The following is a 15,264-nucleotide window of genomic DNA, read 5'->3' as shown; positions in this document are numbered from 1 at the left end:
ATCTGGAATCAATAACGCATAACTTAAAGCAAGCAGTGTCTCGAGTCCCAGGATGTAATAAAAACAGTGAGATAAAAGATATAATGCTACTTGGAACTGCCCATATCTTGTGTATTGTAAAATCACTTGAGTGATACTCATGAGGAAGATGGAAGTAACTTGGAGTTGTCTTGACTATATCTAACAATGCAATTTCTATTATGAGAAAGATGACAATAACAATAATAATAATACTCCTAGTAATAGCCACCCAGCGAAAGACATATTTCTATAGTGCTTTTTATTTCATATTGTTTTGCAAATTAAATTATTTGAAATTGCTCTTAAACATTGTGATGTCCTAATCACACCAGTAATTTTATAGGTAAGGTGTGACATCAATGTAAAATAGTCTGTCAGTTTCCCTACATGATACTGACACACACTGAGCAAGAGATGAATTTGTAAAGCATGATCAATAGCAACCAAAACTTCTCAAATTGATACTGTACACATTCTGGAGGAAACAAATAATTAATATCCTGAAAAAAGCATTTTATTTAGAAAATTAAAATACAAAATTGTTGCATTTTACTTCAACAGAACTTTCTGTCAAATACAGTCCACATCCTTAATGTTTTGTTTGGTGCCATGGATTTTGTATGTGCACACACACACACACACACACACACACACACACACACACACACACACAAATTAGTAAGTACATCAGTGATCACATGTCATTACAAGCTGACTGTTTAATCACACCTTTTTTAATATGACTCCTGTAGCAAGTACAAAACAAAAATAATTATGGCCATAATTTTGATAAAAATACTTTGTAAAATAATGAAGAAAATATTTCACATTAAAAAACTTCCCTGTTTAAACCATTTAACACTGCAAATTTGTTCATTCTGTGAGTATAAAGCCAACAGACATAAACTTTAAAATGTAAGAACAGTGTGTAATTTTCTGGCTGATTTCAATGGCTTGTCCCTTCTTCTTCCTGATTTTTCTTAAAAAAATGTTTAATTTCAGTTATGTAGGACAACTTTTTTTAAGCTGGTTTATCAAGAGATTTGAGAGTGAAGCATTACCAAACTACTTCCATAAATATAAATCAGGAAATCATCATCCTATTACAAATTATAGCTTCAAAACAATGCCACTACAGTGACATTTCATTGTGACCATTGTATATAACTGAGCATCTGGTTGATATACCATAAATTCATTCACTGCAAAAATAACCTTTAATCATGGGTCTTCTGGAACTGATTTGCATTTCTATTCACAATACAGATTGTTATACGTTTTTTCCCTGTCGTACGTCCTTCAACAATATTCAGATTTGTTTTAATAAAACATGTAACAACTGTATACTTTCTGCATTTGAATTCCTTCACTGTCTGTAACAATATACTTTCTTCCACATCTGACTGGCCTTGCAATTTTTTTTCAGTTCTTTGTACAATAAGCACCAATGTTTAGAACAGGAAATATATGAAGATTCTCAGATATAAAAGTGTATCATCTGGCTTGAAAACTGGCATGTGCATTGGAATTATTCAATTCCAATAATTAAAAAAAGGAGCTGACTAGAGTGCCTTATTGTTCTCTGAATGACCTGTTACTGTTCAAGGTCCTGGTAATGAATCTGTATCAGGAGGATCTGTCTTTAAGTGTACACCCATTGGACCCAACAGATTGCTAGCAGGCCCAGAACCTCCCATTTGAGCTTGATATGACTCCAATATATTCTTCAGAGCAGTTAAATCAATGTCCACAGGTTTAAAATCCTCAACATCTTCAAAGTCATCCTTCCACTTTTTCTCTGGTATCTGCAAAAAAAAGGCAAATTAAAGCAAGTATCCAATACACAAGTTTAGGAATGTTTATTTTGGAATGGATTGAGAGTAAGATTATTAACATTACAGACATGACAGCTAGTACCTGAAAACATCAAATTCATCAACTGAACACAAAATGTTTTCTTTTTCACACTTATAGTAAGACACTGGGAAAAAAAACTAGAGAAGGGGAAGTGGAATCTGAGGAGAGACTGCAGGCATTTTAAATGCTGGATATGGCAATGGTAAATGTGACATTATCAGCAAACTTTTTTTTAATATCCATCATAGTGCATAAACTACTAGTTACCTATAAATAAAAAAAAAAAAAACAAGAAGTGTGACTAATTACATTACTGTGCAAAGTCTGCGTAAAGTTTAGTTTGTATCAACAGTCATTTGTAACATCTCAGATAATAAGGTGGTGTATTGCATTAATGTTAAGAGATGCGTGTAGTTTTCTCACAAATGACTTATTAGCATTAACTGAAGAAAATGTTATTTGCATAGTAGGAAGCAAATGTGACCATTTGCTTATTTCAGATTGGAATGTGGAAGTAAAGAGAAAAATACAACTTCATAGTTAAGTAACCAGTGTTTAAACTGGGCTATTCAACAAGCTGAAGACTGTATTTTGCTATGGAGAAAAGTACTAAAATCTAATGATAATTTCACCAGTGATACATGTGGCATTTTAGCTGAATCTTATAAACTCCCAATGAGAATAATTTACACTAGCTGTCCTGTAACAGCAGTTGCTTCCTTGAGCTATTATATCAAGTGTTATGACAACAAATGGAGTTTATGGAGGGGAAAAAAAAAGAGTCTCTAGTATGTTTGATGTCTGCATGTACCCCCTCATCTCTCCTCCCCCTCTCCCTTCATTTACATAATTCCTTGTCCCGCCCCCTCTTGCACCATACAGTATGTCACACACCACTTTTCTCTAACTGCATATTAACCTCTCCCATTCCACTGCCTGACATACATTTCTCCTCCACTCCTCCTCCCAGGATGATGTAGCTGTTGCAACAACCAAAATCTTTCATCTATGAATATGTCAGTAAAAAAGACATCATTTACAGGATCCAAAGTCAACAAGTAACTATAAGTGCACAAAACAAATGCACCCAAACCACATTGTCATCTGGTCAAAATAAACCTGGGATGTCATCAATAACACAAAGTGACAATGTTAATTATTAAACCACATGTATGACCTCTAATATCTTTAACTGGAAACTAAAAAAAAAAACCAAACAATCCAGTGTGCAAAGGATAATTTCATCACCTTGATTGACACATTTGAATAAATAAATGCAGTATTTTTTGTTTCATTATACTAAATGAAAAAAATTCAGCACCATACATGCATTACCAGAAATAATTTCAGTTTAGCCTGCATAGGACCTATAGCAACACAAAGAAATGATATTTTGTTTTTCTATATTATGTTCAAAATCACTATCTGGTGAATCTGCAATGACAACTTCTATACCCAGAGGCATCACATCAAACAGACTTTGAATGTACTTGGATGAATGATATCTCAGATGCTTCCAATCCAGGTCAAATGTCATGAACAAGTTGCTGACCAATTAAATTCCTGATATGTTCAATGGGTGACATTGTAGTAGAATGAGAAAATAAGGGTCACACAACTTGACAGGTGAGGGAATATGCTGTATTGAGGATATGACATACTGAACATCCCTTACAATATGTGGATGAATACTATTCTGTTCGTAAATGGCTTCTGGAGTGCAATGAATGAATGAAGAACACCGTTTTGGGATAAACAAGTAGCCTAATTTACGACGTACAAAATTTAGAGTGACTGAGACTACTGATGATACACCACTGCATCCCAGACCATGCCACAAGGTGATACCAGCTAACTTCAAAGGCAAACAATGCTGACATATAGTTAAACATAACCATCCATCGAATTTTGTAGTATCAATTCTGCAATATATATGACTTAAGTATTTCAGTGGTTACACTAACCAAATTGGTGAGAAAAACTTCAAGTTATCTGTCGCTTATTAAATAACCTATTTCAGCAATCACCTGGTGTCATTTAGAGAAAGTATATAAAATCTAAATCTGGTTGGATAAGTGAAGATTTAAAGGCTGGTCCTCCTCCCAAAATGGAAGTCCAATGCCTCAACCATTACACCATTGTGCACATAAATGCTTGAAAAGGCCAATTGGAGAGTACTACTCAACCCGTCACTGAAAAACTATATGCTGCTTTGAATGTTATAAAGTTTTTCTTTCATTATGCTCAAATTTTTCACAAACAACTCACATTAATACTGTGCATATTACAACAAAATAATTATTTATACACATCTATTACAATACAGACAAAACTGCTGTAATATATTATAGCTGTGCTGGACCCATTATGGACAAACCATATCCAATCCAGCTCATCCATAACAGATCTCCTGTGCCATCCACTCCTCTGACAGCAATAAACCTGTTAAACAGCCACCGACCAGTAGTCCTCTTATCACTCACAGGCATTTCCTACACAATAAAATGCAGGGCCACACATGAGAGCTCCCATGTTATATGTCTGATACGCTGCAGTTAATGTGCAGCATTCTTCTTGGGCACAACACGTAATGGGTAACCAACTGTCTACAAGCAGAGTGTCCACCACCAAACTGCGGCAGACTGCAAACTTTACTATCTGGCTGCCAAAGAGGACTTCAAAAGCTGCTTCTTCACTACACATGCCATTTGAATGATCTCATCCAGCATATGTTTCTCTCAACCCCTCTGGTATAAACTTCCACTAATCTGTTTTTCCACTGCCTCAGATTACTTTTTTCTTTTGTCATTGATATGTCTCAGTGATGTCTTTCCCACTTCCGCCTCGCCCTATTCCACTACCCCCTTCTTGCCTCGTGTGTCCTTCCCTACACCTTCCCCATATCCATCAGCCCAGGCAGCTGCTCTCTAATAACCAGTGTTACTGCAGCTGCAATAGTGAGCATTTGGGCGTCTGTATTGTTGTGACTGTTAATGTGGGTACTTACTGTCACAAGAAAAGCCAGAGCTCGAAAGCTAGTTAATATTGTGTGCCATTACATGTGTCTATGTGACATACATAAGTCTGCTCAAGGTGAGTGGTTGCCTTTACTTTATGTAAAAATACACTGATGGAAAAAGATCTCAACACCAAGAAGGAATTGTGAGACATAAACGAAAACTTGTACGTGTGTTTCTACACCTGAAAGATAATGTCTATTCAAATTTCATGCCACTCATGTAAGAGTCAGGGTGTAAATGACTGCTTTAAATACTCACTGTAACAGTTGAGAGTGTTAGTTACCTTTGAGATTAGTTGTGGTGAGTTGATAATAGTCAAGAATGCCTTAAGGCTACGAACATGCCATTATCAACACCTTCCAGAGCTTGAACATGGTCGTGTAATAGGGCTACAAGAAGTTGTATGCTCTTTCTGCAATATTGCAGAAAGACTTAGCAGGAATGCACTGTATGTGACTGCTGGCAACGGTGGTAATGAGAACAGAGGGTCACTAGAAGACTGGGTTCCGGATTGTCATGTGGCACTACTGAGAGGGAAGACCACTGTGTTCGGCGTATGGCTCTGGTACATCGTAATGCAACTGTAGCAGCAATCTGAGCTGCAGTTGGCACCACAGTGACACAACAAACTGTTACAAATCGGTTACTTTAATAACAGCTCTGAGCCAGATGCCCTGTAACGTGCATCCCATTGACCCCAAAAACACCAGCCTTTGTGACTTCAGTGGGGGCTCACTGGAGGGAAGGCTGGAGGTCAGTTGTGTTTTCTGATGAAAACTAGTTCTGCCTCATAACCAGAGGCAGCTGTGTGCTGGATAGCAGGTGGCCAGCTGAGGTCCTGTAACCAACCTGTCTGCACGTTAGACACACTGTACCTACACCTGCAGTTATGGCCTGGGGTGGGATTTAGTATGACAGCAGCAGTGCTCTGTGCTTATCCCACACACCCTGACTGCAAATTTGTACATCAGTCTGATGATTTGACCCATTGTGCTGCCGCTTATGAATAACATTCCAGGGGGTGTTTCCAGAATAACTTATGCTAGGTAAAGTTTACCACATATCGCTGTCGTAACCCATGTTCTACAGAATGTCGACATGTTACTTTAGCCTGCTCAACCACCAGATCTGTCTCCAATGAACACATATGAGATATCACTGGACGACAACTCCAGTGACACCCACAAGCACCATTAACAGTTCCTGTATTGCTCAACTCAGTACAACAGGCATGGGACTCCATCCCACAAACTTATATCCAGCACCTGTACAACACAATGCATGCACTTTTGCAAGCTTTCATTCAACATTCTGGCAGTTGCACTGGTTATTAATGCACCAACTTTTCACATTTGTAATGACTTATCTCATGCTTACATTAACCTGCAATTATGTAATGCTAATCACTTACATATGCTACACAGACAAATGTATTCCTGAAATTTCATTATTCTATATTAATTATTTCCTGGTGTTACAATTTTTTTCTTAGTGTTTCTGGAATGTGTTAAAACATCTTAAGAAATCAAAACACCCTCACTAGATCTGATGATGGACATCTTAGAAAGCTTATTGCTTACTGTGAAGGATGGCATAGATCCAGTGTGTGTGTGTGTGTGTGTGTGTGTGTGTGTGTGTGTGTTCTAGGCACATGTACTTACACAACTAACTCTGGAAAGTAGAAAAGGTATCGTTTCTAATAGAAACAATTTACCTCAGACTTCTCGAAGCTCTGACCCATAGTGGTAGAAGCTAGTTCCTGATCCATTTGGTCCATGTACTGCTTCAACTCTGATTTGGGCTGTTCTCCACCTTTACCTTAAAGTGTTAATAAAATAATTAATAATTCCTACAGCTTTTTTATAAATGCTATAATACCTAATTGTACACCACAGTATAATGAAGAACATACAGACCAATGGATATGATTAAATTACTCATACCTTTCTTTAGTTGATCAATGTCCATATCAAGTTCATCTTCATAAGAACTCATTCCTGATCCATCTGATTCAAGATCCCAGCTATCTTCTGGTATGGCAAAGTCTTGAACAAAATGGAACATAGTGCATGGAAATTTACTACCATAGTCTTTAATTTAGTGGCAATAGATATTATTGTTTATTAAGTACATATCAACATACCAAGAATATTTTGAACTGCACATGAAAATGATTCTGGATCAAATGCAATCTTATTCTCTGTAACTGAGGCCGACATTTCATCTTCGTTACCCTGGAGATCTGCCTCAGAATTCTTATTCTTGAATGGTTTAATGCCTCTCTTTGGACGTTTTGGTGGCAGGTCATCACTATAATGTAGACATGTAGCAAAACTATTTAAATAAGTCAAATACTTGAAAAGTTTAGTACTTTCCAATTTTAACTTTCATTAGAATGAATAAAAACTACAACAATAATCATAATCTGTGATGTGTGTATTGGCTTGTGATGTGCCCTTGATGCCACATTTTATAACCCACAGTCATATTACATAGCTTATTGGAACTGGGGAGATCATAAATAGTTGTGTACATCCAAACCCCTCTTAGTAATAATAACATATAGGAATCATGTATCTTGGAGAGCTGCAAATGACTTTTGAAAGCTTTTCTGCCTTGTTCACAAAAGGTTTATAAGAAGCATAGCACTCCTGCTCCAATTCCAAATTTTCAGAAATGATATATAAATAGTAAAAAGACTATGCGAATGATACATCTGAGTTAATGCTTTTATCGAAAACTTACTGAAAGACAGGTAGCAAATATTGTGTCAGGTGATTTAATTACATACTGATTTACAAGTTTTTGAGCTTGCAGCCAAGTTGTCATATTCTCTTTATACAATGACATTCTGAAAAGCAATATTTGACATTTATTGCTAGCCTTTTAAGATAAGCCAATTAGTATTTTGTCATTAAAAAAAAATTTATAGTATCATCAAAATACCTAGGAAATTCAGCCCCTTCGACACCTGACATGTGATCAAGAAACCGGCTAAGGTGAGCCGATATACTTGATGGATCTGAGGTCTTATCTGCTGTCATGAAATCCTTTCTGCCGTATCTCTGTTCCAACATGCGATCAATGTCTGCTGGACTCACTTCTAACCAAGAATCATCTGCAAGCAAAGTTAAATTTTACAATTCAAAAATGTTTGTTCTATGAACTACTTGAATTTTTACCAGAAGGAGAAAAAAACTTTCTTTCTGAAAGCGAAGTAAAAATCAAAAGTACACAAAATGGGAAATATAATTTAAGAACTGGGATTAAATCAGTACCAGTCCAACAAAGGTATTAAATTTGAAATGAAGCATCCCCTACAACCAACATAGGTGACAGCATAGTGGGAAGCACAAACACTTTTAAATCTGATAAGAGGAAAGTTCCTATCAGTATCTACAAAGGGAATTAGTGTGCTTTCCATTCTTTCTGCTATTTTCTGAATTGCTCCTCCTCCTGGATATAAAAAGTTAACAATCTTACAAAGAAGGAATAAAACTCTATATATCAGTTGGCTGCAGACACAGTGGCATGAAAAAAACTAGCAGATTCACTAGCTTCAAGCTCCACGAAACTCTGCTGAGCAAAAGGTAGGGAAGAATCAGACAAAAGTAGTATTTCAATAACACGGGTGGAAAGTTACCCAAGTACACTCATCAGGATATTTTCAAGAGGACAGGAAAGAGGAAAATCAGTGGCATTGATCTTCTCTGAACGTGAGACCTTGGGTGAATTTCCATCCATATCCTTGAAATGGCTCATTTGCATTACCCTTCCCTATCTTTTACTGAATCCCAATTCAGTTTTACAGAGATTACTTATTGGCGTTGGCCCAATACTTAGCTTGTATATATCCTGAATCTGTTACCCAGCAGAGTGTCCAAAATAAAACTGCAGGTGATTCTTGTATTTGAGAGAGTAAAACAATGGAACCACTATTGTATCCTTAATATCACTTTGCTGCAGAATTCTTAAGCATATTCTAAGCTAGAATATAATAAATGTCCTTGGAGGAGGATATCTTATATCCACAAATCAACACTGATTTAGAAAGCATCTCTTATGCGAGACACAATTTCTCCTTCTCTCACACGACAACCTGTCATATATGGATGGAGGGCAACAGTCAGATTCCCCACTCCAGATTTCTGAAAAGCACTCAATACAGTGCCACATTATAGCCTGTTAATGAAGGTCCAAACATATGGGATAGGGTCTCAGACATGGGAGTGATTCCAAGACTTTTTAAGTACTAAAACTTAGTATGTTGTCCTGGACGCCAAGTGTTCGTTGGAGCCACCTTCAAGAGTACTTCAGAAAAGTGTGATAGGATGGCTTTTCTTCTCTTTATTCATGAACAACATGATGCATACATTGAGAAGCAATATGGGCTTGTTTGTCGAAGATGCTGTAGTGAATGGAAAAGTGTCATCTTTGAGTGACTGTATGGCTTGGATATAATTTCCATTTGTGTGATGAATGGCATCTCACTGTAAATGTGGAGGAAATGTAAGTCAATGTAAATGAATAGGAGAAACAATGCTTTAGTATTTGAATACAATACCAGCAGTGCACTACGTAACACGGTCATGCCCATTAAATATCTAGGCATAAAATTGCAAAGCGGCATAAAATGGAACAAGAACATGTGATCAGTTGTAAGGCAGGCAAATGGCCAATTTTGGTTTACTGGGAGAATTCTAGGAAAGTGCAGCTCATCTGTAAAGCAGACCGTGTATGAACACTTGTGTGACCCATTTTTGAGTACTGCTTCCAAGTATTTGGGGATTCCCTTCAGGTCAGATTAAAGGAAGACATTAAAGCAAGTTAGATTTTTGCTGCTAGATTTGTTCCTGTGACATTTGATGAAGATGTGAGCATTGGGGAAATTCTCTGTAAACTCAAACGGGAATCTCTGGAGGGGAGAAGACATTCTTTTCGCAAAACACTCTTGAGAAAGTTTAGGGAAACGCCATTTGTAGCAGACTGCAGAACAATCGTTGTGCCACCACATACATCTCAGGTAAGGACTGCGAAGACAAGATAAGAGAAATGAGGACTCACACAAAAGTGTATGGACAGTTGCTTTTACCTTGTATCATTTATAAGAACAGGGAAGGGAATGCCTAACAGTGATACAGGGTGCCCTCTGCTATGCACTGTGTGGTGGCTTGCAGAGTGTGTATGCAGATGCAGATAATATTTGAAAATTAGATTGAGATACAACACGTGAGGACTGGGATGAAAACATATATGCAAAAAGCTCCCCACGAAGGTGAGGAGACGTTCATATTTATTACAATTCTTTCTCATGCACTATAATATGTATGTCAAGCATACTGAGATATTCATAGCAGAACTTCGTTACATAACCATTACAATAACTGGCATGTTTGTAAGAACGATCAGTTTTATAAGTAATGACTACACTGAATTCTATTACTATTCACCCTTCAAAAATATGGTAACCTTACTGAATTTAGTTGGAAAATAAAATCTTTTATTGCTAATGGCATACTACAGACATGGTTAATTTGGCAGCAGAAGCAGCAACAGGGTGTCCAGAATGGAGGATTTACTCTGCAGCTGAGTAGGTACTGTGTTGGGACTTCCTGGCAGATTAAAACTGAATGCAATATCTGGACCTTTGTCTTTGGGCAAATGCTCTACAGATTGAGCTATCCAGGTAGTTGGTTGATTAGGAAAGGGAAGGGGGGGTGGAGATAAACAGTAAGATTGCCACTCCTTCAGTCATGAGATAGGTCATATGGAGTTACTGATGTAAGACAGAAATTTAATCAAATTATGAAAGTATGTAGGAGTGGCAAAATTGTGTACTGAATGCAATATTGGTGCCAAAGCTGAGAAACAGAATAGAAAATACAAGGAGCACTCTAAGGGGGTCATGGAGACATCCCAACAGACAGCCTCGAGGCACATTCCAACTGGTAATCTTACCCAACAGTGGGTGTGCAATGGGTTAATGCTCCCTGTATGAAAAAGAATTTGATAAGTTGAATGATTAGGAAATTGTTGGACGGAGATTGTGTAAGTGAGTAAGAGTTGGTACTGTTGGAACCTAAAACATAAGACCTCCCTCCCCCCCCCCCCCCCACCCTCCCCCTCCACCCCTTGAAGAGGAGATTGTCTACGGGATTAGCCTAGAAGGTGCCAGTGGTGTCTTACTGCACAATGGACAGCAGAACTATCACACTGCGAAGATGTTGGCTGCTATTTCTGTTCCAAACAGTCGCAGATACTTTTCTTGGGATTAAGATCAGGTGATTTAGCTGACCAGTCAAGTTGTGATAGGGTTGCCCGAGTGTTCATAATGCACGCAATCTATGAACAAGACTGTTGTCACCTTGGAAGAAGGGAATAAACACATAGTACTCGTGATGAAGAAAGGGCTGCACTTACATAAACAAGAATGTTGAAATGAATGTCCTTGTTATATTCATGATAATCTGAATGAATGGACTGGCATGGTATGAGAAACACCCTCAAAACATCACAGAACCACATCCACACTGAAGAAAACACCTCACACATTGCAAATTAATCACCTCATTGGGTCATCAAAGCTTTCAACACTTTGCATCACTTGCAAAGAGGCAAGATGTTGACCTGCCACACAACTACATACATCCAGTCAGCTACTGTCCAGTTCCTATATTGTTAGACCCATTGAAGATTTACAGTTCTACGTGGCAATGTAAGCAATATCCTTTTTTGGGGTTCCCTACTCCATTTTCTATTGCATGCAAGCATGCAATGGTCACTCAGATGGTGGTTGAGATGGATCTGGATTCACTAACAGCAGCAATTCCTGCTGGGTTTGAAACTGATAGCCACTGACAAGGCATGACTCTCATCTTCAGTCTCTGGTGGTTAGCTTTTTTGTGCAACCACAGTTCTTTAGCCTTTTTACAAAGCTGCAATTGGTACACCATTCTTATAGACACAATGGACAGTCTGTGTTGATGCACGAACAAATTGGCCGGGGTGTGATCATGTGCACATACACTGACTGGCATGAAAAATGCAACACCCAGTAAATGATGTGTAATTATTCATTTAATCACAGTGAAGCACTTCAATCAATTTTTTGAGACGGGGTATGTTATTGGCGTTGCTTTGCAAGCAAACAATGAACTGTCAATCTTTTATTGCACTAACCTCAATGGTTGTTCCCCATACAACATGGAAAACCTACCATTGAATGTGAGCGAATAATGTTCTCCCGTTCTTGTAGTGCTTATTGTAGTATCCTGCATTGTTCCCCTTTCACTCATACGTGTTTGTAGGATCTTTCTGTGATTGTCATAACCAGTTTTCTGGAGTAAATACACCATTAACCCCTTAACAAGCTGCCAAAGCAGGCATTATGTTGCAGGATTGTTAAGAACTACACCTTCCACGATTTCTGGAAATGTAAGAAGGTGCAGGAAAACTGGAGGTTTTGCAAGAAGACCAGGAGCAGGTCCAAGAGAGATGAATGCTTCTTACAATTTCAAGTTCTATGCAACCATCACACCACTGCTACTGAAGCACGAAATCAACTCCAACAGGTTCGAGGGGTCAATGTTACGGAGAGAACTGTTCGAAGAAGACTGTAAGAAGCCAATCTTCAGTCCATAAGACCTGCTACAGGCTCAGAACTCACCAAAGAGCATTGCATAGCTTGACTACGTTTTTCAAGGGAACATCTTTGCTGGACAGTACAACAATGGGATCAAGTGTTGTTCACCGATGAGTCGCAATTTGGCCTCTGATCACCTGACAGAAGAGAGTCGGTCTGAAGGAGGCCAGGGGAAAGGTATTCCCTTAGCACAGTCTCCTCCAGGATGCCTTTTCAGGGTGGTTCTGTGATGGTGAGGGCATGAATCAATACAGCTACAAGGATGGATTTGGTCTTTGTGGAGCACGGGAGCCTCACTGCACATTGGTACGTGGAGGAAATCCTTCTGGAGCATGTTGTGTCTTTTGGTCCATTTATTGGTGATGATTGTACACTGATGCACGCCCGCATGTTGCGAGAATTGTGCAAGAGTTCTTGGATGAAACAGGGATTCATGCTATGGGTTGGCCTGCTCGAGACCCTGATCTGAATTCTATTGACCACGTTTGGGACCAGCTGGGGAGAAGGCCCATCAGCTCTGTCCAGAGAGCCTACAGCACTTAAGGAGCTCCCTCTTGGAAGAATGAGAGAAGATTCGTCAACAGAACATAACCGCATTAATCAGGAGCATGCCTGAAAGGTTGAATGCCGTTACTGGTGCAAGAGGTGACAATACATTCTTTTGCAGATGTGAACGGGGTCTCCAAGATCGTCTCCAAGGTCTGTAAAGTAAAGTGTGAAGTATACAACATCAAAACAAACTTGCATTAACTTTATGAGCTTATTAAAAATTTCCTCAAAGTGTCCTCTGGTTTAATTTGTTAAATTTGTTTATAATTGTCTTTCTTATTAAGTTGTTGGACACATAGATGGGACCACACCACAATATTCCATCATCAGACAGTGGATTATGTCATAAATTTAAAATAAATTTCAGTTTTTGTAAGAAATTGAAGTATTGTGTTTTTTTTGTGCCTGTCATTGTACAATCATGATACCTCTCTTCTGCCTTTCTGTCACGTCTCAGAGTTGACAGATCATTTTGTGCTGTTTCAATAAACTAACTGGTGCATATACATCACTTCGCTGGCATGACTAACATCAGTTGTGGAGGGTCACATCAACATTTGGTACCAGTTCTACACCATCTACAGAATTCTAATGTTATCAGTGTGTTCTTATAGGGGTGACTAACATTTTTTCCAATGAGCTTATCTATATGCACAAAACAAAATTAAATAAGAAATCACCTCCCTTTGGACAACTTGACTACTGCAGTACTTGACCAAGAAGAGCATGTGGCAGATGGACATCATCAGCTCTCGGACACCCCGACATACAAAATTGTTTCTAATGATCCTTTCATCCAGACAGAGGTGCAGAAAATCGTGAAAACCCTAAGCCCCTCACAAGAACTCAAAAATTGTTTCCATAAATCTCCATACATCTCCTGATCTACATATTCCCACTTTCTACCTACTTCCCAAAATACACGAATACAACCAACCTAATTGTCCCACAACAGCTCGTTTTAAAGCTCTCACCCAATGCATCTCAGACCTGGCTGATCCGCAACTCCATCCTACCACAGAGAGCCTTCAATCATACATAAAAGATTCTTCTTGGAATGTCTCATCCCTCTCTCATTTGGACCCCTCATCACCTTTGTTGCGACCTTGCTTTACACAAGCATCCAACATACGCACAGTCTCTCAGCCACAGAGCACTATCACTCACAACAACAACCTGAAAATTTTCCTAAAACCTCATTTATAGTCACCCTAGCTGACTTTATCCATACCCATTCATTTCTTATGGCCAAATCTACAAATAAATCAAGGGAACTGTGGGAATCATGATGACCCTTGTTAAGTTAACTGTTTCATGGACAACATGGAAAAATAATTTATCTTGACCCAGAAGCTGGACCACATTCCTTAACACTTGACACCACCTCACTGAAGCCCAAATCTAAACCTCAGCCCACATAAAACCAGCCAATAAGCAATGATACCTACAATTGCCACTCCTTTCACACTGAACACTCCCTGTCCTCCACCCTAGGCATCGAAGACAAACATATCTGCTCCACCACCAAATGCATCAACACCTGCTCCAACAACCTCTCACAGACTTCCCTCTTCTGTAACTACCCAGCTGATCTTATTCACAAACAAATCTTCCAGGAAGTACCCTCTGAATAATAAAGTTCCCACTTTCAGGAAACTCTAAAGCACCCTCTTATTACCCAGTGCAACCCTCGCCTTGAATGCCTCAATACTTTACTCCATCAAGGCTATGACTTTCTTGAGTCATGCCCTAAACCGAGCTCCTCGTGTCCTGATATCCTCCCCACATCATCCACAACTGCCTTCAGTTGCCCTCATAACCTTGGTAACAACCTAGTCAAACCTAATGACATTTCATACCTTTATCTCTGTCCCAAGGGCCCTACCCATGCAACAGTCTCTGCTGTAAAACTTGCCCCCTGTACCCACCCCCCAGGATGTACTCCAGCCCCAACACTAATAAATACTACATAATCAAAGACAGAAACAACTTGCAAAACAATGCATGTTCATCAGTTAACTTGTGTCCACTGCACAGTGTTTTATACAGCTGTAATCATCACTAAACTGAGAACAGGAGTGAGCACAGAAGAACCATCTGCCTTGAGGACACCAAGCACCCAGCTGTTGAACATGTTCTACAGTATGAATCAAGGGGCACTGAGTGCATGCTGCA

General features: G+C 38.8%; 1 protein-coding gene across 1 annotated transcript in view; it reads right to left on the bottom strand.

Moving 5' to 3' along the window:
- Window positions 1–513: 513 nt before the first annotated feature.
- LOC126473384 (protein ecdysoneless) overlaps window positions 514–15,264 on the bottom strand; it is an 81,890-nt gene continuing 67,139 nt past the window's right edge. Inside the window, exons 9-13 of the mRNA XM_050100392.1 lie at window positions 7,845–8,016; window positions 7,042–7,208; window positions 6,842–6,943; window positions 6,613–6,716; window positions 514–1,826 (exon numbers count right to left, since the gene is read on the bottom strand). Coding sequence (XP_049956349.1) covers window positions 1,623–1,826; window positions 6,613–6,716; window positions 6,842–6,943; window positions 7,042–7,208; window positions 7,845–8,016 — 749 coding nt within the window. The 3' untranslated portion in view covers window positions 514–1,622. The remainder of the gene's footprint in view (window positions 1,827–6,612; window positions 6,717–6,841; window positions 6,944–7,041; window positions 7,209–7,844; window positions 8,017–15,264) is intronic.

The sequence above is a fragment of the Schistocerca serialis genome, chromosome 4 (assembly GCF_023864345.2).
Source record: "Schistocerca serialis cubense isolate TAMUIC-IGC-003099 chromosome 4, iqSchSeri2.2, whole genome shotgun sequence".
In the NCBI taxonomy this organism is placed as follows: Eukaryota; Metazoa; Arthropoda; class Insecta; order Orthoptera; family Acrididae; genus Schistocerca; species Schistocerca serialis.
This window is presented reverse-complemented; position numbering and strand designations above follow the sequence as displayed.